Source organism: Phymastichus coffea, unplaced genomic scaffold (assembly GCF_024137745.1).
Source record: "Phymastichus coffea isolate CEN01 unplaced genomic scaffold, Cenicafe_Pcof_1.1 PCOF00028, whole genome shotgun sequence".
Lineage (NCBI taxonomy): Eukaryota > Metazoa > Arthropoda > Insecta > Hymenoptera > Eulophidae > Phymastichus > Phymastichus coffea.
The window spans coordinates 150,559-178,034 of record NW_026706839.1 but is presented as its reverse complement, the minus strand read 5'-3'; the positions used below and the strand labels follow the sequence as shown (position 1 = coordinate 178,034).

At 46.9% G+C, this 27,476-nt stretch overlaps 1 protein-coding gene and 1 long non-coding RNA gene across 2 annotated transcripts; one reads left to right on the top strand and one right to left on the bottom strand.

Moving 5' to 3' along the window:
* Positions 1 to 376: 376 nt before the first annotated feature.
* On the bottom strand, positions 377 to 25,242 carry LOC131662982 (pro-interleukin-16-like). The gene is made up of 9 exons (XM_058933028.1): positions 25,157 to 25,242; positions 4,413 to 5,290; positions 3,384 to 4,332; positions 3,022 to 3,316; positions 2,566 to 2,953; positions 2,227 to 2,431; positions 1,518 to 1,847; positions 1,285 to 1,446; positions 377 to 756 (listed from the first exon to the last, which is right to left on the bottom strand). Exons 2-9 carry the CDS (start codon positions 5,271 to 5,273, stop codon positions 587 to 589), a joined length of 3,360 nt encoding a protein of 1,119 aa, XP_058789011.1. The 5' UTR covers positions 5,274 to 5,290; positions 25,157 to 25,242; the 3' UTR covers positions 377 to 586.
* LOC131662985 (uncharacterized) lies at positions 14,000 to 16,028 on the top strand. Its single transcript, XR_009301812.1, has 2 exons — positions 14,000 to 15,064; positions 15,366 to 16,028. It is a non-coding gene; the product is annotated as an uncharacterized LOC131662985 (long non-coding RNA).
* Positions 25,243 to 27,476: the final 2,234 nt, after the last annotated feature.

Here is a 27,476-nt window from a genome sequence, read left to right as displayed (position 1 = left end):
ACATAAATTAAACGTTTATTTATACATAGCATTCTCTTGAATATCTTACAAAGAATAAAAGGAAAAAATGTCAATCTACTATAAATCGAATTCAGGTATTCGGAGTTTTCCACGTATCTTTCTATCATGATCTGTACAAAGAAGCTTTTTCGCGCGACAAAGCAATGCAGCAGTGGTCTTCAAAATCTGCGAGGGTACAAGTATACTTAAATTCGTTGACGAAGATGAAACTATCTGTGTCAATCATTCTGTTGTTCCTAGACGAAGCGCGTTATCGTCGTTTTTAAATATTGCACTACCAGCACTTTTGTATGTATATATGTATATATATATATGTACATATACATATATATATATATATATATATATATATATTTAACTCTTACTATGGCGGAGAAAGAAGATACATATATAGTAAATACATATATAATAGTAAAATTAAACGAAAAGTAAAAAAAGGCACACTTGGAGGCGGCGAATCATCTCTTGACTACTACTTCGTAAAAATTATTGTATTAACGTATACAAAGAGAGTAAGAAGGAGAATTGTCGAGGGATCGAGTTGGTATTATAAATTATTTTTCGTTCACGACGGCTTGGTAGCGGGATGCCTGACTAGGAGGTTCACTTCGCCGTCGGGCAATTTTTTCATCAGTGACCAAGCCTCGATCCTTGACAAACGGCTCACGTCGTGTTTGTTCACCTCAAGCAAATGGTCACCTGCGCGCAAAGCACCTGTCTTTTCGGCAGCACCTCCTGCAATAGAATGACGAACAGTTAACGCGAAAAGTGAATTTGATTTTTCGTACGGATACGCGCCAAAGCTAACTACTTCCGCTTATCGAGTTGTCTTTGTCTGTCGGCTTCGAAACGGAAAAAAAACCATTTCACCTGATTTTTGTTTAAATTATCTTGTATATATTGGCGGTCCTCACGAAAGCTAGAATGTTATTAGAAGTATATTTTTAAATTCGCGTTGAACTAGGCAAGACTCCATATATTTTTTTCTTCGAATGTTCTTGTAGATGTTTTTCTCTTAAAAGGCAAATGCGCAGTGTACTTTTCTGCGCTATGGAAATCAATTAATTACTTTCACAGCGATGAAAAATAACACGTGTGCTGGTTATTTTGAAGACCGTCAATACTTTCGTCGCAGATTTCCAGCTCATTCGATCTCGCGGAAAACAGACGAACAGAATCATATAACTTTTAAATAAATATCATCGCGCTCAGAAGCACATAAGAGGAATCGGTATGGCGACGTGGATGGGTGGTACGACTCACCAGTGAATATCTTCTTGATCAAGAGAGGTCGATCGCCAAGTGGACTGTCGCGACCACCCTCGAGACTGAAGCCAAGACCGGCGCCATCCTTGTAGACCGCCACCGAGACCGACGGACCCCACGCCGTGCTGCTACTATCCGTGGTCGTCGTCACCTCGTGACCTGTAAGAAGCGCCTGCTTACTACTCCAAAGAAGAAATCGAGCGCAGCTCGCCCTTTCAATGAAAACTCACCTTCGACAATGGTCTCCGCGCTCTCGGTTCTCCCCTTCATCTTGCTGTCCTCGACTTTCGCCCTCGACACAACGAGAACGACTTCGGGTCTCGGTTGCTTCAGCACGGCTAAGCTCTCGCGATGCGTCAGTCCACGCATGCTGCGGCCATTGATGCTCAGAATGCGATCGCCTCGCTGCACGCTGCCCTCCTTGTCGGCTACGGAATGCGACAATACGCGATGAACCGTGATCTCCTTCGTCTCGCAGTCGGCACCGCCCGCGAGGATTATGCCGACGCTGCCGGTCGGATTGTCCTTGTGAAGGAGTACCACCACCACGTCGTGGACACCTGCGCGAGAATATTCAGCGTAAAATTATTCGGGGATATACCTGGAGGCCCAGCTGCGGACTGTAGCTCGCTGCCGGCGCACGACACTTAAAAACACACCGACGTTAGCGTAATTTACGGCGACAGCATAGGGCAAAGATCGAACAAAAGAATCGCGCTCGGCGTAAATCAGCAAAAATATAACGCACGTGCGCCGAAAGTCTCGTGTACTCTAAGAACGTCTATTCAGCCGAAAAATTAAAAGCGCTCGTAAATAACGCGCACTGAATTAATTATCGCGAGAGAGAAAAAGAGAGAGAGAGAGAGCCCTCCCTCGGCAGAGAAAAAAAAAATAGCCACGAAGAAGGAATGAATCATCAACGCGAATACTTTCACTGACCTCGGGGTTCCTCAAGATTGGCCTCGTCGACCAGTTGGGCAAGCTCCTGCTGTGATATAAGACTGGTGCTACTTGCCAACGAACTGATACTTCCGAATTGCTCGACGCTGAACCCGCCGCGTTGCTCATGGTCCACGCTGCTGTCCAGACTTGGGAAGCGATTGTGCGAACCTGCTGCTACCGCCGCTGCTACTGCTGCTGATGCCTGCGTGTTCGTGGAATTTGTTCAGATGAGAGATACGATATTAATGTAGGGTGATGATGTCGTCGTGCGATAGGATAGTACAAGAATGTAACGAAAGGAACGCTGTTTTTTTTTTTTTTTTTCATTATACTGACCGGCTGACTACTGCCTGGTGATGTTGTACCACTTGGAGGACTAGCATCGTTATTCCTCTCGAAAGCCTTCTTCATGTCGGTGACGCTGGAGCTGCGTCGATTTAAATTTCTTGGCATTGGGATTTTGGATTTCGCAACGTCGTTCATTTCGATTTTCGACGATTCGTCCCACAAATCCGTCGAGTTCGATCTTCTTACCGCTGACGTTGACAGAGTTGTCGGTCGATTCATCGGTGAAGCGAATGGACTCGTGCCGTTTTTTTCAATGACACTCTGACTTCGCGGTAGTTTCGATGGCGATTCACTCGAATTCATAGCGAGGATATCCTCCAGGCTCATTTGACTTTTTAACTTGCCATAGCTTGTCTCTTCGACGTGAATGCCAGATCTACGATATGTATTCAACATAACAACCATTTTTTAAATAAAAATGACTAGAAAAAAAAATACTCATACCGTGACCGGCTCCTAGTCGTTAATACTGTGAGAAGATCCTCTTGTTCTTCAACGATGATCTTCTTCTCGGTTCTGGGTTTCGGTTTGATCGTATCGGTTGCGTCAACCTCGCCGTTCCTTGAAATCGTCGGTGAACTTGGCTTGCTCGCACGGCCGTTAGTCTCCAAATCATTCTTCTTATGATTGCCATAAGAATTGGTACCGTTGGCAGTCAGAGTTCGCATTTCGGCGCGCATCCAACTTTTCATGTCGTTCGATGGTTCCATCAATTCGGATTTCATTGATCTCGCCGTTGCTATCGAAACGAAAAGCAATGAATCAGCATCGAAGCTCACGCGCGAATGCTTCCTGACGATACTTACGAATTGGCACTTGGTTCCTAGCACTCGGCACGGCATTCCTTTTGGGCGGTAGTCTTGGCACTTCGTCTTCCTTCTTCTCTTCACTCGCGACGACATTCTCAGTTATTTCTATGTAAGCTATTTTGATTTCCGGCTTAGCAGCCTCACCATTGCCATTGGTCATCCCGACAAACTCATTTTTGTCCTCCTCTTCGTCGGAAAACTTCCTCTGAATCAACGGCGAGCCAAGATTCAAATCTCTGCCACTGCGGCAACGAGCACTGGCAAGTATGTTCTTTCGATTAATGGCTTCCACGCTCTGCGGCTTCAGTATTCTCAGCGATTCCGACGTCGATTCCGATCTCTTCAGTTGCGGCTGTTTGCTCGGCTTCTCCGGCGTAAAGAAACTTCTCTCGGACAAAAATTGCGTCCTGGCAGTGTAAACACTGGTTTTTTCTGGTACAATGAGTTGATAGGAAGCTGGTTCCGGTGAGAACCCACGCGATATGCTGCTCTGCGATGAGCTAACAGCAGAGTCGTTGTCCGAGTCGGCGTACTCGTTGCGTCCTTTTGGTTTGTTGCTCGTCGGTGGGTTACCATTATCGGGTGATGCACTGGACGAGACGAAGTCGAAGCTGTAATCGCTACGGGTCGGACTGCAGATGCTTTCGAGACTCTTGGGTGCGTCTGGACTGGCGAGTTGCTGCTGTTGCGGTGGTTTGTTGTTGGATGGAAGGACCGTCGTGGTCGTAGGTGAATAGACCGACAGACTTTTACGTTTGAAGGCGGGTGAATAACTGGAGAGAATCTTAGGTGCTGGCATTTTGAAGGTGTTGTTGTTGTTGTTGCTGTTGTTGTTGCTGTTGCTGTTGCTGTTGCTGTTGGGTCGAAGGGACGAGCTCACTGTGCTTGCGTTGCTCGCTATTGAACTTTGCGAACCCCATTTGTCCTGAATGTTTGCTCGGGATACCTGTAACACAATGCAGAATCGTTGGTCAATGCTCTCACTGTTTAGCCGGAGTGATCGTTCATTTCGATCGAAGGACTTACTTGACTGACCAGAATAGAATCCCTCGACTTGATCTCCGGCAGATCGGTGATAGGCTGATCGACGGGCACAGCATCTTTCTCCGGAATAACTAAGCCCCTGAGTTTCGAAATTCCTTTGCGCCTTTGCTCGATTAGCTGATTCAAACTACTCTTCCTCGCCTCGTCACTGGGTCGTCTGAAAGTCGAGGCGAGTGAATTTGTCCTCGCGACGGTCGGTGGACTGCTACTGTTAGCCATCGCCGACAACTCGCTCGTGGTCGACGGTAGATTGGCGTAAGATCCGGAGAAGCTCGTGGCTCTGGTGAGTCCGTTGCTCGTCGGCGACTTGCTTGGGATATAAGGCGCGGGATACGTAGGCCTGTAACCGTTGAAGCTCGAGGTCGGCGGTGGCGACGTTTGCGGCAGACTCGGCGCCTTCTGATTGCTCAGATCGAAGGAACTTTGAGCCCTCTCGGGCGTCGACTTCTCCTCGGCAAACACGTCGTCCGACGATTTGTGCTTGGACAATCGACCTCTGCTCGGGAACGATGGCGCTCCGATCGTCTGCTGCGACGAGAACATCGCGATCTTGTCCTTCACGCTCTTCTCGCTCTTGTTGTCCTGTCGCCAGAGATCGCCGTTCGCCGAGAACTTGCGGACCGGCGGATTACTCGATGGCAGCGGCGGCGGTGAGTCGGACGACGACTCGTAATAACCGCTAACTACGTCGACCATTCTCTTCTCCGTGTAGATGGATTTCATCATCGTGCCGTCGATGCTGTCCATGTTGCTCAGCGTTGTCGTGTACTCCTGGTATGCCAAGGGAAATTCATCCCCGTCCGGGGGCAGGCGCTGACCGCCTCCTCCGATGTGACTGTCCATCCTAACATTTACGCCGGCTGCAAGCAATGAAAATAATTACAAATTCGTGATGATATTCGTTCGATAGATACGGCCAAATTCAGAGGGAGAGAGAGAGAGAGGACGAAAAGAGAGAACGCTTTTCATTTCGATGCGTCACGATGCGCACGAGGGGCTTCTATTTATACAAGGGCAGCACGCTCACGAAACTATTTTACATCCGGAGGAGGGGGGGGGGGCTGCCGCACAAAGATCCGCACATCCGGCTACTGTGTCTTTCAACGCTATATGCATCCGGTCTGACGACGACGAGTCATAACAACTGCGAAGCCTTTTCTCGTGTTTTTGTTGCAAGGTTGATTAACTTTTTTTTTGCTTCCAGCGCGGTATCGATTGAATTCGCAAGGCTACATCGACACCTTAAAGCTATTGTGGTTTGACGTGGAGAGAAAAAAGTGATGTTGGTTTCCGCTTGCGAGACGAGCGCTGGATCGGTCCGTTTTTTGTTGCGGCGTTGATCGGTGGAAATGTTACGTGGGTGAGAGTAATGGCGGATCGAGAAGGATTTGAAAAAAAAAAAAAACTTAGGCGTCTTTGTTGTGAGAAAACTGATGTTAATTCAATTTTTAATTACGCATAATTATGGACCATTGCTCGATGAAACGAAATTTCACCATCTGTTTTTAGTATTATCACTTACACTGGGAAACATAAGTTTTTAGCGTTTGCCACACTTTCCAACATTTATCCTTTTAGTTTGTTGTATTAAGAAAAATTACCTCTATTTGAGAGAAATTAATTCAAACATACAGCAAATTGAGGAACTTTCTTCGAGACACGAACGGTGGCATTAAAAAAAAAAAAAAATTAAATCTTTAATAATTTTCGAAAGTATATCAAGCTTACACCTCGAGGTGGAAAATAAAAGAAGCAATATTTCAATTTCAGATTTCACACACAAGTAGGTAAAGTATTAAACGAAGAAAGTATAATCCGACTTGACATGTTGCGGGAATTATAATGCAATGTGGTCGAACCCGCGGACAATTAAAACGACGCCACTTTGTCTCACTCCCGACCAGTTTTAGTTGCGAGTCGGTATCATGTCATCCGATCGAAGGCGCAATCGCGCGGGAGCAAAAGAAAACTTGAACGGAGATCTTAATCCTCGAAGGGAAGACAAAAAAAAAACGAAATAAGAAGCAAGCCACTAAATCAAAGCCAAATGAGTACTTATTCATCTGCGGATAATCGAGGCGACTCCCGTAAATCGCTTAATGCAGGGCGATCCGTTAAAAATACGTTTTCTTCTGCTCTCGGCAGGAGTTAGAGAGAGAGAGTGCACCGCGCGCGCGACTTTTTGAAAAAAAAATGTATTTGGGCTTTTTCTTGTTCCGCGCAGGGAGAATTGCGCTCGCGGTCCAGTGTTTGCCATTCCGTTAAAAAGGATCTCTGCGACCAAACGAAACGACTTGGCGTAAGTGGCCGTCGCCGAAGAACAATGCGGAGATGGAACAGAAGCTTCGAAGAATTCGCTAAAAATACAGAACGGGCTTTGGCGTCGTTCAGGGGACGCGCCGCCGTGTACACATTCTGCACGAACATTTTCGACAAAGGAATTGTATTTCAGCAGAGCGAACTTCTTTGCTACTCGCGGATCGATACGTAGTTTCGCATAATTCACGCGAAAACCAAGAGCAAAAAACAAAAAGAAAAAAAAAACGAAGAAGAAGAGGAGCAATAACCTTCTTCGCACTCAACGTCTATATCTCGTACGGGCCAGCACACACCTATTTTATCCGTGCATTAACGAAATTAACGGTCAATCTCGCTAATGGCGCGCGTATATAATTACACACAACCACGTATGATTCATCGATATCGTACGAATAAATTCTCGAGCAAGCGGCCGAACCGTTAAAAAACATAAAGAGAATAATAAGCAAAAATAAAGATGCTATTTGTTTTATCGTTACGAGGACATTCTTTAAGGACATCTCGTTGAATCACCCAAATGACGTTGTCGTCGTCTGTTTTAATTGCCCCGCGAAGGGAGTTTGTTTATTGTTTCGCATGACGAATTTATTTTTACGAGTGCCGCTTTTCTGATTTCTCTCTCTCTCTCTCTCTCTCTCTCTCTCTCTCTCTCTCTCTCTCTCTCTCTTTCTCCCTCGATCTTTCCTTTTTGTGAAAGCGGCGAATGTGAAGTTGCGGATAATATTTCGCGATGTCTTCGTAATTTGTTTTACAGGCGGATTCCGCGGGGGATTATCGAAATCTACGATAATTTTTAAAAGACGCGAATGAAATTTCGCGAGCCTAATGGCGAGGGAATTAAATACTCTTTCGTCTGCAAGTTATGAACGTGATGTGAAATTATCAATAACAGGGTTTTATTTGGAATTACACGTTCGTAGTTGACACGCCGCACGAGCTGAGAGTTGCCTCTTGCCAAGTGAGCGTATATCGACGTGTCGTTAATTGGGTGCACAATGAAAATGAACTTGCTTTGCCTTGTACTGTGGTAAGCGAAAGAAAAGTGGAACAACGCTATCAATAAAATCGTCGCGTTTTGAGATCAGCTTCGAATGACGGACGCAAGTGGAACATCTGTGGAATCTCACTGCAGTTCGCACGTTTTTCAGCGCGTTAATATCAATTGTAAAGACAAAGACGCGCGAGCCGCGCGGAAGCGTCAGTGAAATTCCAATCGCGAAACTCACGCGAAGCAAGGAGAAAGAAGAAGCAAACGGTCGTCCGACGAAATTTCGGACGTCGCGCGGCGAACACTCCCGGGAAACGCACGCGTAAGCAGAGAGAGAGAGAGAGAGAGTGATGCAGGCGCGGCAACTGGAAACGTCCGCGCATAATTGCTCGCCTCATTTGCGGCTCGTGGCCGTGAGGTTGAGAAGCAGGGAGCGGAGGGAGGCGCCAGCCTAAAAACATCGCTCCGCCTCGGTCGCCTCGCCGAGGGATTTAGCGATCGATTAGGCCGATCGCTGCGAAAATTGACGACTCCGCGTCCGCGATTGCCTCGCGCTCGCGCGAATTTTCGCTGATTGCCGGCGATTGGTCTGTTTTTCATTTCCCGCTCGCGCGACGCGATTCTTTTATAGGTGCGACGCGTTAAAAGCTCGTATTTCACTTAATAACGCGAGGTTATAGGCGAATTTCCCTTTAACAGGCGACGGATCTGCGCGAGCTCGTAAAAAATAATAGAGAGGAGCGTCAGAGTTTGAATATCTTTCGTGGCTGTAAAGGCGCGCTGACAATCAATTTCGAGAGCGATATTTTGCCGACGATCGCTTTGCCCGTTTCGCCAGCGACGAGGGCTACGTTATTGTTATAATCGTAAGACGCATAAAAATAGACAAGGACATTTTCGTATGTGCTCTGCTTGGTATACCAGCAGTGTGCCTCTAGATAAATAACGTATTCCACAATGCAAAATCTTTTCTCGCCTTCGTTCTAATATAAAGTCGTAAACCCCCATTATTTTCTTATTTATTTTTATTTGAACAATATCCAACGTCCGGCGGTGGGATCTTTAAAACGCAACAATCTCATCCGTCAGCCCGTCTCCTTCCTATCTTTCACTCTCCCCCTCTCCCTCCCTCTTTCTTTCTCTCTTTAGAGAGAAAAGATCCTCGCTCTCTCCTAATCAGCGAAGGAGGAAACGATAATCCCTTTGGGGTGGTAAAGGGCAAAAAAATAGAACGCGACTTCCTGGTGGTGTATATACACAGAGAAACACAAGCGCCGACCTTTTTCTCCTCACGACGTAAAAGAGAAGCGAGTTAAAGTATCGTGCAGCGCTCGTTAAAACCACCGCAGCAGCAGCAGCAACAGCAGCGTTTACTCGCGCTAAAAGACCCGAGAGGACGTGTTTTTGGTTGTGCAAAAGAAAGGGAGGACGACACAGCGAGCGTGGGCGCGCGATTTTTCGCGCGTGGGTGGGTGCCTACGTTCAACGTGCCTGGCTTTCGCACGAGATACGTCTGCACTTCTGCGCCGGCAGCTGGATTTTCTATCTGCCTGCGACGACGGAAAGCTTCGTCTCTCGATTCGGCTACTCCGTCCCGTACGCGAGAGTAACACCCACGCTTTTCCCCGTGGCGCACGCTCTTGTGCATTCCCCTCGAGTCGAACGCGCCGCTCTGCGGACAAAAAGAGGCGAAAAATCGTGGAAAAGGCAACGGTATAATCCCCGACAAACAAAAGGAGCGCGCACTTATCTCCCTCCTGCGCCTTCGGATTTTTTTTCCTTTTTTTTTCGTTTCGTTTTGTAAGCTCGATAAAATCCTTTCTCGAGAGAGCGATTGTTCGCTAATTGTTTGCTCGCGAGCGAGTGCACGCGAAAAACGGTAACTTGATTGGCGTATCGACTTTAGTGGGCGAACGAGCGAGCGAGCGCGCTTCTATCGCTTTTCGATAAATTACTGATTATTTTAGAGACTTGAAAGAGCTTTCGCGAGCGAGAGAGAGAGGGGAGGGGACGAATAATCTAAATGGACGGCAAGTTTGATTGGTTCAACTATTTTAACCATGTGATCGATAGACTGACAGAGAAAGAGAGAAAGCGTGGAGTTATGAGTATGCGAAAGTTTAATAAGTTTTGACTTGTACGTTGTTGTGATGCTGTTTCTTTAGGAGTCTTTTTGAAAATATCATTCGAAAACATGTGCGTAGATATTTAATTTGAATATTAAATCAAAATTGGCTACTAATTTAAATGCAAATTAAAAAACTGCACAACTTGAAAACGTAATATTGCCGTGCGGCCGTGTAAATACATAGAGAAAAAATTAATGAAGCACTCGAAACACGCATCTCTCCCTGCAATATTGTTCTCTCGTTCCGATATAAACAACAGGTAGTAGGAAAATTGACCGCGGAAAAGAAAAAGCAGACAGGCATATATGATAATTTATGAAAATCACGGCTCCTAATCGCGAGTGAGCCATCGCGTGGTTCTCTCGTATACATCATATCTCAGCGCGCATCTCGCCTCCCAATTGCCGATAATCGCCGCAGCACGGCTTGAGGTATTAGCATTTTACTGCCAGTTTCGCTGCGGATTATTATTTCCACATTTTCTTGGTATTTAACTGATAGCGCTTGTTTGGATTCTTTTTCATTTTGTTTAACGATCGAATCTAGAGTATTTCCTTGTTTTTCTTTTGATTTGCGGCAGCGAGAAATGTGAGTTCAGCGTGCACTTTGCAGATGTTAATTACAACGCGTACTAGTTGCATTTTTTTTTCTGCAGTCATGTGAGCCGATAGCATTTTATTACTATGCCTTATTATTCAGCGAATGTTTGAGTACACGCGTTAACTGTCATTATATTGCGAGAAAAAAAATTGTATGAATACATTAAGCGTTGAACCTTGCACAAACTGATGTTTCAACAATTCAGATAACATTGTAAATTTCCCGAGGCTCGGAAAGTTTATCTTTATTGACATGGAGAAAATGTGTATTTGAGATAGAACGCGCGAGACTTTTGAAAAATTTATTGGCAAGTGTTGCGATGAGATTTTTCCAGAATGAAAAACATTTATCGAAGGTTTCGCAATCAAGCGAGATATCCAAGATGGAAGTTGGAAGAAAAATTCCAATTGCGAATGGAAAAATACCTTTGGTATTTCTTTGTTGCTCACTCGCACCGAAAAAGAAAATCGTCCACTTTGGCGAGCTGGTTAGCCTCGGATGCAGTCAGTAACATTTGCAAATACTCCGCACAAGCGCAACAAAAAACTCGACCAATAAATCAACCATTAGACACCGAGAACTCTGCCACGACGCTTCCTTTTTCTCTTGCGAAATCGAAGCGACGTGCCTAACGCTTTAGCATATCGCGGGCTCGAATAACACTAAAACCTTATCAGCGCTTCAATGATTAAAAGCTGATTTGCGACAGAATATAAAAAAAAGATACGTAGCGTCACGAAAGTGCCATATGTGCGCCTGCTGCCGCTAAAACTTTTCCTGGTAGTTTCGTGCTGGTATCAGCTTTTGTCAACAGATGCCAGATATTCGGTTAACCGTAAAATTGTACTTTTTTCTTTTCTTTGTCGACTGTTACGCAAAGCGAATACCTCTTTCGGTAGCCTAATTCTCACTTCGTTTCAATTAGCGAGAGATAATCGTACGTGCATATTCGGGGGAAAAATGTACTCGTAAGGAACGGAAGATTTCACGAGAAGAGTGATACGTTCGGTTGTACGAAGTCGGAATAAAATTCAGCAGCCGATGTTTCAGCGTGTGAAAATCTCTTATGAAAAATCCTGCCGCGAGGAGCGACGCAAAAAGAGAGCCAGTAGACTCGTTACGCGTAAATAAATTGCTGGGTATATGTGTGCGCATTTTTTTAAAACGCCATCAAAATTCTCGAGTATATTAGTTTTCATACGTGCAGCCGTTTATTTTAAAGGGCGAAGAGTGCAGCATCCGTATGGTAAAAATATAAGTTACGTCCGTAGTAAAGTCTGTTACGCGCTCGTGCGCGTTCATTATATATTATACATCTTTTTTTCCCCCTCCTCTCCCGCTCCCTTGAGAATCTTATTTACTTTTTAAGGTTATAAATTGTCGAAATCATTGCGTGCCACGTGAGCGGTAAGCAAGTTTAAGTACCCTAATAACTAACTCGGTTACCGAATAACTTTGGTGCACCTACTTTTTTTTTTTTTTCTTCTAACTTATTTTTGGGCGTGGACGCGCAGCATGCAAAGTTATAGGGCGGTAAGCGCGCTCACAGATATATTTTGCGATAAATTACAAAGCACTTTTCTTATCCTCTTTTTTCCGGCTGTAAAGCATCGTCTATTATACTTTACACGCACGTACGAGAAAATTGAATGATTTTTACCTTCATTCGCTATTAAGAATGAATCAATGGTTGGTTATTTATTTATTTGGTTCTTTTGTTATTTGCTTTTCTTTGCAAATGCGCGACTAGAAAAAGCATACGAAGTCGTCTATTTTTTTGAACATTATTCATCGCTCAAACGTAATGGAATATGCCTGGATACACAGCTAGAATAAAAAATAAATTCTAAAATCATCTGAAACTAAAGAAAAGAGAGAGTGAGAGAGAAAAATCAAAAACAATATTCGCCCGGTAAGGGTGTAAAGACAGTGGCGCCGGGGATAGACACTCGCATATTTAAAATGCACACGAAGAGTGACTTACAGCCGCGAAAGCTCGACGCAGCGAAAAATCGGCTCGAAAATGTATGCCTGTCAGACAAGCTATATACGAATACGCAGTGGGTATCTCCTAGAAATATCCTTTAGCCAGCGCGCGCGAACATAATTACGAGCTGCGCACACTCGCGGCGCGCGCGTATATATCTATAATTTTCGCGGGCACGTGTGACAAAGTGCGGCGCGACGAAACGCAAGCTACTGTAATTGCATCAGCGCGTGGCGAATTAATTTTCTCGCGCGTGAGATATCAACGCGCTTTGAAAGCCCCGCGCTCGCTTTGATTGTAATTCATTGTTATGGCCTTTTAATTATAGACTCTCGGCTCGCTTTCGACTTGCTCTCGTGGCGCGCGTCGTTATTTTCGGGACACGAGCGCGCGCGCGCGCGCAGTCTTCGCTTTACGCACACTTCGTCCGGTGCGCTCGACAACTGCCCTTCGAAAAATCGCGTCGGTGAAGATCGCAAAGCCTTCAAGCGAAACAATATCACGGTCAACGTGACACCTCGTGTTTGCGAATCGCGCATACGTCCATCCGAATTTCCTCCCCTCCCGTGCCGTGCTTTATTATCGTCATCAATTGTTTCCATTTTTTTTCTTTCTGCGAGTATAGAAAAAGCTCCGATCCACGGTGTGTATAATTTACTTATCTCTCGGAAAGGATCAGGGGGCGCCTGGCGCCATTCGACTATCCGCACGATCGCTAATAACCCGACGACGTTAATGACCCCCCCGGCGAGATAGTCATCGGCTGCTCATGCTCCGCGCTGCACCGATTCTTCTAGTTTATTTACTTTTTTGTCTGTACTTGCAGGCTTCTTGCGCTCGCTCGCGCTGGAATCGGAATAGTTCAGCTTGCGGAGCACGAGAAAACAGAAGAAGAAGAAAAAAAGACGCCGCCCGCGCAAAAATCATTACCGCAAAGGGGAAGAGCCGATTGCTCGTGTTTGAGGTTTTAGTCGAAGCATATAAGTACGTTTTCTATTTCAATGGCGCGCTGCTTTCGAATGTAAGCTCGATCGACAAGAGAAAAGCCCGCGATAAAGACATACACCGCGCGCATCGCCAATTGGATTCGCGGACTTTTAGGATTGTCGACCTCGATCCGCGCAAACTCGTATCGCTTCGGCGGCGCGCGCTCGCGGAGGCACACTTCGTTCGACGTTTATGATAATCGCGCCGAGACGTCGGTCTTAATTATACGATCGACGCGAGTCCATACAATCAATAGCCGTGAACGGGGCGCCGTAGGAAAAGGCGGGGAGGGGCGGGGTGAAGAAGGCAGGCGACGGCGGAGAACATAATTTACGAACGTCCGCACTCGGTAATCCTCCTTCGACGCGAGACAAAGCGACACTCTTCTTCGGACGTGAATTGCGAGTGCGCGCGCGGGGAGGTGGAGGAGGAGGACGACGACAGGCGAAAAATTCAAATCATCCGAGCCTCCCATCCGCGGCGCTATGGTCGCCGACCTAAATATAACGTACCCACGCTCTCGAGCCAAAGTTCAAGTTTAGAATAATATATCCGCGGGCGCGCGAAAGCGCCGCACGACGATCACGACCCGCGGCATGCAAGTCTAATGCGCATTGTGCGCCTCTCGCGCGCTGAAATATGATTCGCGGCGGATTTTCACTCTCTCGCGGCACGCAACGCAGGCGCCAAGGAGAGATACGCGCTCGAGTTTTAAGAAGAGAGGCTGCGGCCGTAACGGCTGATTTACGACAAGCCGGCCTGAATAATTGGTGGGCGGCGCGAACTGCCCCGGCTGCCGCTTCTGCTTCTGGATTTTTCAGGTGCCCGGCGACGCGCCCGGAGAACTTTGATTTGTGCGCGCGCGCGTGACAGTCGCTACGCGACTCGCTCTCTTCGCATTCCGTCTTTCGGCTCGAGGCACGGACAAAGCTCGGATAACGAGCTGCAAAGTAGCACGTAAAATGACAAGGCTGTTACGCGAGGAATGATCATATCGGGAGAACGTGCTCGGATATCGTCCGCCGCGATTGTATAAAACGCTCGATTTTTCCCAAATCTATCGTCAGTACGAGTAATAAACTCGCGAAATGAGGATCGTCCTGCTAGCTGCGCTGTTGCTGGCTGGGCTGGCGTCGGCGTCGGCGAAAAAATCGATGCTGCTGACGCTCGTTGTTCAGGCGAAAGTGTCGCTGCCGCCGTCACCGTGCCCCGACTCAACGTCCTCGGAAGCCGAGTCGGAAAGGTCGCTCGGTCCGTTGCTGCGAAAGCTGTTCGATGCGCCACCGTCGTCGCTCACCTCGAGATCGTCGACGGAGCAGTTTTCCCAGACGGCAACGTCGCCGCCACCAACGTTACCTCCGCCAATGACGTCGGCCGAACCACCCTCGTCGCCGTCGGGATCGCCTTACCAAGTGCTGTCGTTCCCAGATCTATCGCTACCACGACCGTTGCCGGGTGAACCGTTTTCGCCACCAGCATTACCCTCGTTAACGTCACCATCGCCGATGCAGTTTTACCTAATGATACCACTGCAACCGTACCTGTGTTACCAAACGTCGCCAATGCCACTGGTGACGTACGAGATGCCGCGATTGTGTAGATGTCGCCAACATTTCAAGTAAAGGTGAGCCGCGTGCATGCTGATTTTCATTCGTACAGAGCACATCAAAATTTTATTTGTACTGATGAGTTTCCGTAAACTTTGCTTAAGGTCACACTAATCTAAACTTGATTTAATCGGAGACTGCACTAGAGCGAAGCTTGTTAAAAAAAAAAAAAAAAAAATTCGCATTTGCAAATTTTTTTTTTAATTAACGTCATAAGGAAACTCTAGAAGATCGAAGACCACCTTCGTACTCTTAATAAAAACCAAGTGTCGGTCCTCAAATTTCACGGCACATTTATGCAAACGTCATTCGTTTCAGATGTCCTTTGCAGGTGAAAAATCCGTACGTCGTCATCGCCAGCATCAAACCGTCATCGCCAGATGGAATCTCCAGGCGCATAAAATTTATTCGTCGCGCGGCGCAGATCCCACCCACGCGTATACTCGCGCGGTAGCCATCGTAAAATATATCGCGAGACTCGTGTGGCCGTGCCTCGCGATGGTAATCGCCGCCGCTCGTGCAGGGAGGACCTATAAATGCGCATTCAAATCGCGGAATGCAAAAGCGCGTAGGCGACGAGAAGATTTTGTTTACTTGTTGCTTTCTCTCTCTCCGGGCTACGTATTTGCGCGAAAATCGCTTAATTCGCGATCACCGGCGAGCGCCGCATCTCCCTTCTAAGTTTCGTTCGATGGCAATTTACGGCGCGTGCGTGTGATTCACGACGATCTTATCGCGGAAAACAAACATCAGCTGGCAATCCTGTGCTGTCTGTGTCTTTCTCACATGTGTATGTACATATATATATATATATTTTTTTTATTTTACAACCTGCCAGTTACGAGGTATAAAATTTTGCGGCACGGTTGCGAGCGAAAAGTTTCAAGACTCATCTGCATGGAAAGGTTGGGCTACATCGAAATGATTGTAATTCTGCTTGAATGTAATTTCACGTTACGCAATAAATGACTTATAATAAAACAGCCACTCCTACTCAGCGAAACCATCCAACGTTTCCGAGATCACAGATCACCGGTTCAACTAATAAACGATATATTTCTTACCGACACTAAACCATCAGTCACGTGCGCGGATCAATTTCAATACCTTTTGTCTTTTTCTCTCTCCGTCCTAAAAAAACGAAGGTATTCCGATCACACGCGGTAGCATAGGCATCCACGTACACGTAATTCAATTTAATCATAGACAATAGTAACGGCTCTCTTAATGGACGAACAACGACAAAACATACACATGGGGAATTAAATCGTGCGCTTTCTAACGATCGGAGAGAAAGGCTTCCATACGCTTTTCTGTTCTAAACGCATTTTTTTTTCTCTCCGAGAGATCCGTTAGCTCGCGCTCGGCGATAATGACTTGTCGATCAGATGGTTTAGGCTTTCGGCAGCGGATCCTGCCAGCGCGTAATGCGTCGAGAGCTTTCATTGTTGTTGCTCAATCAACGGCACGAATGGAAGGGTTTCAGATTGGGATGTTAAGAGCTTCACTGGAATTTCTGGTCGATTGCTGCTTCAAGACGGCCGTGATTTTTCGATAAACGCGCGAGGATGATGGGCTCGATCGAATGCCACATATCTCGTTCCTTACCGATCGCATCAATCCTCATTCGATCGCAAAATTAAAGGAAAGCAATGCTCGGATTATTGGCAGTTGCGCAATGCGTTTCGCGCGGCCGCAAGAGACATTAATCTTAATCGCTGGTCGAGCAACAATATAGGCGAGGCATGCGTCCCGGATCATCGACGCCGAAAGGGGGAAAGAGCAGACGGGATACACGCGACACGTGTAGTATCCTCGTCGTCCCAATGTTCGCAATCTCGTCGGTGCGATCTCCTTCGCGTGCGTCACACGGGAGGGACGCGATAGTCGCGCTTCTTTCTTTCCTCCGCGGAGACAAATTGCCGCGAACGGTCGGCGCAACCCTGAACCCATCGCGCGCGGCCTTGGCGACTCCTTGATAAATCGACGTTTAAAAGAAGTGCGCGCGGGCGCCCGGGGAAAGACTTATTTACGAGCGCAAGCTGAAAATGCGCTTTCGCCGATTCCCTCGACGGACGCGCGGTCGCTGAGAAAACGAAAAGTAAGAGGCGAGGGATTATTCAGGCCAAACGCGATCGCGCGGGTGAAGAGCCGTTTAAACGAGAGCGAAATTTCAAAAACCGATCGGGAATTCGCGCGCAACCGCGACGGTTGCCACGCAACTTTCCAATATTGCCCCCCCCCCCCCCCCGTACACGAATATCGGGGACTCGCGAGGCGCATCCGTTGCAAACGGGTCTCGCGACAATGGTCCTAATATCCGACAGACCTCGGCGCAGCGCATATCGCGCAGGTGCGACGAGCTTTCTCTTACGTATACTCTCCTACATTTCAATTCGGGCGTCTCTCTCTCTCACAAAAGGAGAGGATGAAAGTCGGCCCTACGATAAGCCTGCAAACGAGAAAGCTACAAAACAAAAAGGGATACACACACGAAGTGGGTTGTCGCGCGCGTGCTTACTTCTTTTCCCGACGGGGTAGAAAGTTTGTCACATTCTTCGCCGTGTATATATGTATTTTGAGTGTCGTCGTCTTATCCGATGTATCTTTTAACATGCTGCCTCGTTATATTTCTATTCTTTTCCTCCGAGACGGAGAATAGAAATCGGCCGCGTGTGTATGACGAGCGCGACGTCTCTCCGATATTTCATTCTCTCTCCTTCAGCTTAGTTTCTTTTCCCTTGATTTTATTTATCCCCCCCCCCCCCCCTTAATTTTGACCTGTAATTGCGACCGAAGCCGAGCAATGTGGCCTCGCGGTGGAAAAGGTCAAACTCCTCGAAGCACCTGCTCTCTTGCCATTCTTCTTCTTCCCTAGCGTGAAAAACTTTTCCTTCGCGCGCGCGCGCACGGCCAGGCAGGCGGGCAAGAGCGTTCTTTATCTGCCTCTGAAAATCGCAGAAGAGAAAAAAAAAGAGCAAGCCACGAGAGCAAGTCATGACTTTTCCCTCTCGCGCATAGCTCGCATAGAAAAAGATTTAACGCGGCGGAGAGCTTGAATAACAAAAGAGGCGGCGGAGAGCCTGCGGGACAAGTGTACACAATCGACGCGCGCTGTCGGACGCTAATTGTCGATCGGAAGAAAAAGAGGCGAAGAATATACAGAGCTAAGCTTTGATTGGGTCATTGCTCAACTTCTCGAGAAAGCCATGGGACTCCTTTATTCTTCGAGTACGGCGTAGAGAAACCTTTTACGAAGAGATGGCGGACTGGAAATTTTTTGATCGATGGGCATATATTTCGCACGACACCCAGCGTTGCAGATTTTCCTTTTATCTTTTCTTTTAAATTTTTCCGTTTCGCTGTCGATCGCTCTTGCGAGCATGTACAACAGCGTCGCTCGAGATAATAAAAAAAAATGAGAAGACCACTCTATTCCACTGCAACGAAATACATCCCGAGAGCACGTTTCGGTCTTCAGCTAAAATTCGATCCCATCGTTCATCGTCGTCATCGGCAAAAAGCTGCGAAATCATTCGTTTGAAATCCAGCCAGCAATAGCGACAGCGCGCAGTACGGGTATAATGGGTGGTTCGAGGGACGGGACGAGAGGGAGGGGGGGTCAATAATTAATAGCGTAAAAGCGTTTTTCGCCGGCGCGCGCGCGATCGGATAGCGGCGACCTTGCCTCCCTCCTCAATATGGTCAGCTTCGCTCACGCAAAACACAAGCATATCGGGGCTTTGGCATCGTAAGGGAGCGAGGGGGCATATTCAAGTCAATTTCGCGGAACGCGCGAGGCGAACCGAGCCGAGCAAGAGGGGTTATTGTCTCACGAGCGATTTATGTACACGCCACCGCCGCCGCCGCGCGCAAAACTTTATTTATAGACGCGCCAGCGATCACCTGGCTCTTATCTAATTGGCTCCTGATGTTATCCCGAAAAGCGAAAGAGACTGATTTTTTGGCCTCTCGACGGCTGACCGAGGAGACCGCTTCTCTCGCGTTAATGAGTCGTGCCGGCTTTGCCTCCGCTCGACGACAAACTGCCCGACGAGACGCTCCTTCGGTTCACCGCAGAAATGGAATAAGTGTGTATTAGAAAATCTGAGCATAAACTAGCTCCACTTGAAATATATTCTTCGCGAAGAGTCGCGTATTCGATCGTTGTCGTAACACAATTTTACCGTAGAATGATCGATAAGCTTCACTGCAGAAAGAGCACGGGTCACGTTGCGTTGAAGCTGGCAGTATCTGTACCAAACGAATCCTGCCGAACACCAAGTTCCACTTTCAAAGGTAGTACTGTCCTTCGCCAGCGGAAATATTCAATTTGCCGACATTTGTACTTCGACGCGGGCGCGTGGGTGTGACAAAATGCCTACGGTTGTGCTTCAAAAGCTCGCATTCCCAATAAATCACGCGCGCCCGTAAAGAAACATTGTTTCTATCCGATGCGTGTATACAATTGATATATAACTTTATGAAGGCGAATAAAACTCGACGATAAATCCGCTATCATACCAAACAACCGTTAAAATTGCTCTCTCGTGGGCGACAAATTAAACCAAATTATAGCCGCCCACGCTGATACTCGCGGAAACGATCATTCATCCGTGTGTTTAAGTTTGCAAAGAAAAAAAAAGAAAAAAAAGAGGTGTGCCGAAAAAGTCGTGGAAGCAGCGTGTGTGTGTATGTGTATACGATAGTTTGTCAGTATTAGGCGGATGATCGAGTCCAGGTGAAATTTATCGCGCATGGGAGTGGACATTTATAACATCGACGTATTACTCGTTATATGGGATTTTGTAATGTACGTTGGATTATTTATCGATTGGATGAGTTGCTGAGGTGTTAATTGCAGGGTTATTTACTTTTTGCGCGAGTGATTTATTTCGTTCGTTGATTTTCTTTCGCAGACGTCTTTGGCAAATGTCATAAATTTGGCGAGATATAATTTCAAAAATTCATTGGTATTTTACGTTTTTCAGCTCGTTAGACCGAGCGGCGGCAATCGTTTTTAGGACAGGCGTGTATTCGTTTTAGTTTTCTCTGTTTTAAAATACCGGCTCTATAAATCAGATGTAGTCTTGTAAGCGTTCTAACGAATCTTCGATCTGCAATATTAGTTTTCGAATCAATTGCCAGGTTTTTTTACCACTTTTATGCTTACTGCCGAGTAGATATTTGTTTGCGTGATTAACGAGGGTGTAAAACACACAACCTCATCAATTCATTCAGAAAGTTGATTGAAAATAAGATACTTTCATCAGCGAAAAATTTAATTTTTGCGTAACCAAAGTATGACGTCAATTGACTGATTTGGGATTGTTCAATTGACTTAGCGGATGAAATAACCTACAGCTGAAAATATTGCATTCGCATAAATCCCTCTATGAACCCTCTATCAGCGAACGAAAAAATTATGAAAAGGGCTTGCGAAGCAGTACACTGTTTATTTCAGTATCTCAGAAAAGTCGAAATCATCATTCTGAAAATGCTGAAAATGTCGCACTGCGCGCATAACAATCAGATAAAACCCTGCTACTTGAATTTGCCATTGTTCGGCTTGTATTTTTGTGTTATCGGCCGGCAAATATCGTCGGCGCATAATGGCAAAACTCGAAATCGTCATGCCTTCGTTGCCGGTTTGTCGCGCGCGAACACAATGGGAGCGACCCGCCGCGTGGGAAGCTCGCCATCGGCGAGAGAGACGCGACGACGTGCGTTCATCAAGCGATTCGCGCCATCTCCATTCGGGGCCTTATCGGCGCGCGCGTGATTAGCGACGACGCGCACTTTCCCTTGGAGTCGTCCCGTCCCCGGTGGCATTCGCGCACTTTGGGCAGGCCGGAAGGGAGCGCGCGTGCGTCAACGGAGAGGCGCCTTTCGAAATTGCAAAACGCCGCGCGAACGTGACGCGTCGCCCGAAAGCGCAATAAATAACGGGGCCGGGCAACAAAAGCGATATCTCAAGCGCAACAAGAGGCAACTCGCAAACGAGAGGTAGAAAACGAAATTAAATACCAGAAGCAATATCTGGCATAACGTAGGCAATACAGCAGCACTTTGTATCGTGCTTCATAAGTAAGGAATTGAATTTATCTAAGGTGACGTGTAGGCGTGCATGCCAGGCTTTTATCTGTTATAAATTAAGCTGTTGAAGGCTCTGTTGCATATTACGAGATACGCGCGTTAAGTCGCGAACATTATTGCGAAAGACGACGAAAAGAAAAAAAAATCGGAGCGCTTTATCAGCTTTCTTTTTACGAGCGAAATACGTCGCGGATTAACGATGAAATTAAATTGGTTTGGTCGTATCGTAAGTATATTTATTTGAAATGGGGGGAGGGGGAGTGCATTACACTCGAGCATGTGGTATAATTTTCGTTCTTTGGCAACTCATATAAATTCAAGTCGAGCGCATCGAACGTATTTATCTCTTCCGGGAGTTACGTTTGTCGAAGACTAATCTGACCGCGTTAATTGAAACGATAAACAACATTGTATTATGAGATTTTCAATCTAGCCAGGCTGTTGCAACTCGTAAGTTCAATTTAGTCGAAGCGTTGGAGGGACAATAGCAGCTCATCGCGTAACTCTCACGAACAATTAGTGTCCTCGCTGCTAGTACATTGCCGTAAGCTCGAAAAACGACGAAGAATCCGCCGATACTCGTACGTCTCCCGTTCTCATTTAACCGCGTATGAAGCTCGAAAACTTCGCAGCAGGAGCGTACTGCCGAGCGGAGTGTGTTTAACGGTACATCGTCGTATGAAAATCTCGTGCACGCGCAAAATAAAAATAAAACAAAATAAAACAAAGAAAAGAAAAGAAAATGGAAGAGAAGAAGAAGAGAAAAGAAAAGAAGAAGCGGACACCTTTGATAAGGGCCGCGGCGACATCTCGACGCATGTGCGCGTTGAATCCTTTTAAGTCGTTATCTTGGCGCACGTGCGCGGTACGCAAGTCGGGTCGCCGGCACGCGGCGTTTATCCTTGCGGGGCGGACACACGTGGCAAGCCGATCCCGAGGACTCTCGACCCTGCGACGGGCGCGGTAGATGAGTCTCGCGCTGATTTTGCTTTTCCGGGCTGCACCGCGGCAACGGGACATCCGATGTGCCGGTCGCGCGCGCGCGCGCAACACCGAAACCCAGAACTCGGCGCCCCCACGCTGGTGCTTCGCGTTCCAAGGTTATTGTTATCGCAGTCTCGACGCGGCGACGCGCCGCTCGGCTAATTTACCGGCCCACTTTGCGCAGTTGTAATTGCAACGGTAAATACTTTTCGCGCCACGGCAAATCCGGTGCGTATCGGCCGAAACGGTTTTGCTTTGGGTGGGCCGATTGAGAAAGAAGTTACGATGTTTTGAAGCCGATAGCCTCGACGAGAGGTGCTTTTTCTGCGCGCGGCCGATTAAGATAAAACGCGTATATGTACGTCTGCATCGGGCGCGTGCGTTTCGAAAGTACTGCTTTTTTACTTTTTCCCTTTCGACGTGGGTGGCGTTCGCGAAAAACGCGTTGCGAGCGAGAACCTTCGGCGGAAAGCTTTTCCGCTCGCTCGTCGAAGCGAAAGCTCTCGATAATGGCGGAGGTAAGTTTCTATCTGCGATGCCGAAACCTTAACCCACGAACGGCCGATATTCTTCGTAATCGCCACCGAACAGGCTCAATATTTTTCACGCGAGCGTGCGCGCGCGAAGGCGAAGATAAGCGCGGCAAAGTGGGTCAGGTCGAAATGCGAACAGAGGATTAAAATTATCTGGCGCATGGCGGGCGAATTTTTCATTGCGAGCTGACGTTGCACGCCGTTGGCGACGAGTAAAATGTGATTTCGGATCGTCTATTCGAACGCCTCTTCGAAATCCAAAATGATTCGACCTTATGAATCCCTCGGAAGCATTTTGTTATTTCACGATAAACAAACTAACGTGTGCGTATACGCTGATACGCCCATCAATGCATTTCGTCATCAGTCATCGATATAAAAAAAGGCTTTGAGTCAGGCACCGCGGCATTATTGACGATTACGCGACGTTTTCGTAACGCATCGCAAACGTATAATTATCACCGCTCTCGACTTACTCGAAGACAATATGGGACGAGATTTTTCGGAGGAGTGAGAGTGTGAATTGCGCAACGAGAGAATACATAATACTAGATTTTCACTTTGATTGGGCGTCCGAGTATTCACAGCCGTCGTAAATATGAGCTGCGTTTTGATTAACTTGAGAGATGCGCGCTCACTGAGCTCAAGTATTGTTGGTTAATAGGACGATCGATGATTTATGTGCGCGCACAGCGATCGATCAATTTTTTTGCCGCGAACGCGAGGAGAGGAAAAGTTTTTAGTTTTTTTATCCTTTCGCTCTTGATTGGAAAATCAAAGGCTTCGTGATTGTTATGCGCGACAAAAAAATGCTGTGCTAACGGTTTTCTTCGATTTTTAGTCGATGAAACAGTTTCTCTCTCGGGTGGTAGAGAATTTATAATTATATTTGATGGTTTGTCTTTGTGAGGATCAATACTACTTTTTCTTAGCAACACTTATATCATTTTGTAGTTGGATATACCTTGAGAAAAAGAAAAGGTTTATAATTTGCATCAATTTCTTTTTAAACGTATCTCAAAATTTCTATATGAATGTTTTTAATTTAACTGCCAATTAATCTAATTCAGCTAGAATTAAAGAAAATTTGAGCACTACAAGTACGAATGAACTTGAATATTAAGAGAAAAAGGAGATTCAAACTATCCAGTATATTCTCGCAAAGTATTTCCTCGCGTTCGAGTCGATCTATCCTTCGAAGGCATCTACCGGTCGCACCAAACGTATCCCCCAAAGGAACGAAAATATTTCGCAACATCATATCAAACAATGATATTTCTAGTCCAATAAAGGAGTCGCATTGTTACGGGGGCGATCCCGAGCAAACGCACCGCGACAAAGCGATAAATCGACACAGCCTCGGTCACAAGCTCGCAACCGAAAAGAAATCACAAAAGCTTTCGCGCACGAACGCGGAAACGGCACAATGGAGAGCGAGAGCGGGGCTTTTGCCAACTAACGTCATAAATCGACTTGCGAAAAGGATATACGCACGCCTATATATACTTGACGTGACTCCGTGCTCCATGCTGCTTTTTGCTTTCGTTTCGCGGCCGACTACTTCTACTCTATCGCGACGCGCATCCTCGCGGAGCTTTGTTCGATTCGAGACCAGCGTACGGATATTCGTTTTTTGTTTATTTTTTTTTTTTTTTTTTTTTTTTTTTTTTTTTTTTTTTCGAAAAATGTGGTTTTGCAGTTTTACGTAATTTAAGAAAGAAAAGATAAGGAAAAGCCTGCTCGCCTGGTAAAGCCAAACCATGCCGAGGAAGAAGACAATTCAATCGTCCGCGGCAGAGGCTACAATGTAGTTCAACGTCTCCGCGCTGACGCACATACACGCGCGGGCAAAAGCCGCGCGTCCGGTTTTTGCGCTTGAAGTCGAAAACAAACCGATCATAAGCCTCTCTACGATAACAAGGGCGAGACGACTACGACGACGGTCTTCTTCCCGATTGCTTTTTTCTTTTCTCCTTTTTTTTTGCTTATCGTCGTGGACAACCTGCTCCGGCTCGCGCGCGCGCGCGCCTGTATTCTTGGGTTCTTTTGATCGGTGCAAAAGGAGGCGACTGACCTCGTATGTACGTCCAGATATATATATATATATATATATATATATATATATATGTATTATAAGACGGAGAGCTTGCGGTAGTGTGTTATTGAGACGAGATGTTGCTGCGGTATGCGCTGGGGTTTGAAATGCTTTCCGAGCGAAATGGGAAACCCGCGTACAGCCGAGTCGATTTTCCGAGTCATTGAACCTCCGCCGACGACGGAAAAACGCATTGTCTGCTCCCGGCTTGCGCAACTTCATCTCGTTATCGTCCAATTAAAGCACGCTCACGGCCTACATCGCCACGCGGGGAGCTTACTCGCCTCGTGCAGCTGCCTACTGTTCCGTAACGGGCTGTGCGCGTGCGCCGAAAAGCAAACGAGATCTGGAAACGGGACGATATAGCGTACGTGAGCAAAAAAACGGTCGGGGACACTCACTTTTATCCCTTTTCTTATTCTCCGTGATGCTAGCAGCTGCGATTCTCTTCAACTCCTCCTCTTCCTCCTCCTCCTCCTCCTCCTCCTCCTCCTCCTCCTCCTCCTCGTCAATGTCGTCGTCTGTAACAGAAGTGCAGTTGTGTAAGAAAAAAAGGACGATTTAATTGGCGCGGGTCCGCGTTTCTTTTTTTCGGGCGGTGGATCGCACGCCTGCTTATAAGCTCTTAAGATCACTCATGCGCGCGTGATTGTGATAGCGATCGCGCGTGGACGTTTTGAGTGCTGCGTAAGAAGCTTTTCGTTTAATGACATTCCGGCACCGTGGCGGCCGAGACCGACTCGCTCGTTGACGGACTCTATCGGGAGTAAAATTAGCATTTGTTCTTCGGGTCGTCGACGAAAATTCGCGCGATCGCCGTTGAAAGTCGGCGCAACGTGCACTAAGTATCGAACTATCTTCGATCAAACAGCCGAAAAGATCGCGGCGAAAGAGCAGTCTGCGGATAAATAAAAGAGAAGCTGCGACGAAAAAGAAAAAACCAACAAAAGTAACTCGTCGCCGCTAAGTGCTCTCGTACATATTACGTTCTCACGTAGACTTTATAATACACGCTCGATGCGTTATACACGCCGAAGCTAATCGACGCTGCGCAGGAAAATCGCAAGCTCACGCGCATTCTATATAAGCTATAATTGCGAGATTCATTTTTTTTCTTTGTACGGAAACCGATTCTTTTTCCTTTCCTTTTTTTCGGCTTTTTTTTCCTTTTTACCTCGAGGGTTGCCGCTGGGCAAACGAGATAAAAGCAGAGCGCTTGAGTGGGTTGGTGCCGGACTGGCGAGAAATTCGTGAAATTTTCGAGAGAGGTTTCTTCCTCTTATTTGGCTGGATCTTTTGCAGTTTTGGAGACACACGCGGCAATGGCCTTTTCCTTTTTTAGCGAGGCGTTCATTAACTTTTTTTTTCGCCGCGCTGCTTTGACTCCCAAATTGGAACCTTTCTCAGAGATAGTGCTGTGATATGATAATGGCGTGGATGTAAAAAAAGTTGAGATTTTTTTTATGTTGACCGTTGACGTTGTTATTTATTTAAATCCGTGGGAAATGAGACTGATTATTGTAAATCCTGTGCGGCTACTGAAATCGTTAAGACTCTGAATATCGCGAGCTTTTGAACATAATCAAGTTCTAAATTGCACCGGTATCTTGCGAAATCACAGTGGTCTTGCTACATTCGCACACTGCCATCATTTTCAATTTTCCATCACCGACTCATCTATCGATGAAAAAGCCCCCGCGAAAAACTTCCGAAACAACTGTCGTTCTATCTAGAATAGCACATAAATATCCGCGGCAAAAGCAAGAAAAAGTGCGCGGAATCATCTAATTTTCCGTCTCATAGAACAACTCCCCCGCTAAATGGCATATCTTATTCACGAGAGCTTTATAGCTGGCGAAATCTAGCATCGTTCGCTGCACACACACGCACACACATACATTCGCGGTTTGGTATCATCGCTCTCTCTCCCTCTCTCTAAGGCGGAGAGAGAACTTGATCCTTGGCGCTCGGCGCTGCACCGACTCTCTCCGTAAAGCTCGAGAAAAAGCATATTGAGAGCGAATAATGGCAGCATAGAAATATATAGAGTAAAGGAAGAGCGTATGCGCGCGATGGTGAGTAGGGGAGCAAGGCAGCGGCAGTACCAAGTGCATAACGAACAATGAGACGCGAGAGAGAGAGAGAGAGAGAGAGAGAGAGAGAGAGAGAGCAGCAGCTTGAGCGGGTGGCCTTGAGCAGGTCATCACCTCCGGCGCAGCAGCTCTCTCGCCGCTTTCTTGTTCCTCTTCGGATTCTTCCTCTTCTTTGCCGGCGCGCACGCGCGCGCAAGAGAGAGAGCTTTTTCTCTGTCCTTTTCTGAATTTCTCCCTTTGAGGCAGTAGTAGTAGTACTACTACTACTACTACTACTACTACTACTACTACTACTAGTAGTAGTAGTAGTAGTAGTAGGGAGCAGCTCGTGTGTATCGCTTTTTCTATCTCTCGCAGCGGCTCCTTTCGGCGCGCGCTGCCTATGAATAATGTTTGAAGTGCAGCACACAGGGGCTCGTGTGTGCGGAGACGCGCTGGCAGAGGTGCCGACTGTGAAGTGCATCGAACTCCTGCGCGAGGCTCGCGTCTGTGTGTGCGCCAAACGATCTGTTTGCTTTAAAAGCTGCTGCGCGCGGCCATTCAGCACTGATTAATACACTTGCTCCGCGCGCGTGCTGCCGCTGTGTCTTGCGGATTTCCCTCCGCGAGAGATTTGCCATTTGTTCTC

What these genes read in the sequence shown, in the direction of transcription:
- LOC131662982 (XM_058933028.1), bottom strand. Translation starts at nt 5,273, where the DNA reads ATGGACAGTCACATCGGAGGAGGCGGTCAGCGCCTGCCCCCGGACGGG. An exon ending in ACGACTAGGAGCCGGTCACG is followed by an intron (nt 2,954 to 3,021) that starts GTATGAGTATTT and finishes TACATATCGTAG; the next exon opens with ATCTGGCATTCACGTCGAAG. An exon ending in CAATCTTGAGGAACCCCGAG is followed by an intron (nt 1,848 to 2,226) that starts GTCAGTGAAAGT and finishes ATTCTCGCGCAG; the next exon opens with GTGTCCACGACGTGGTGGTG.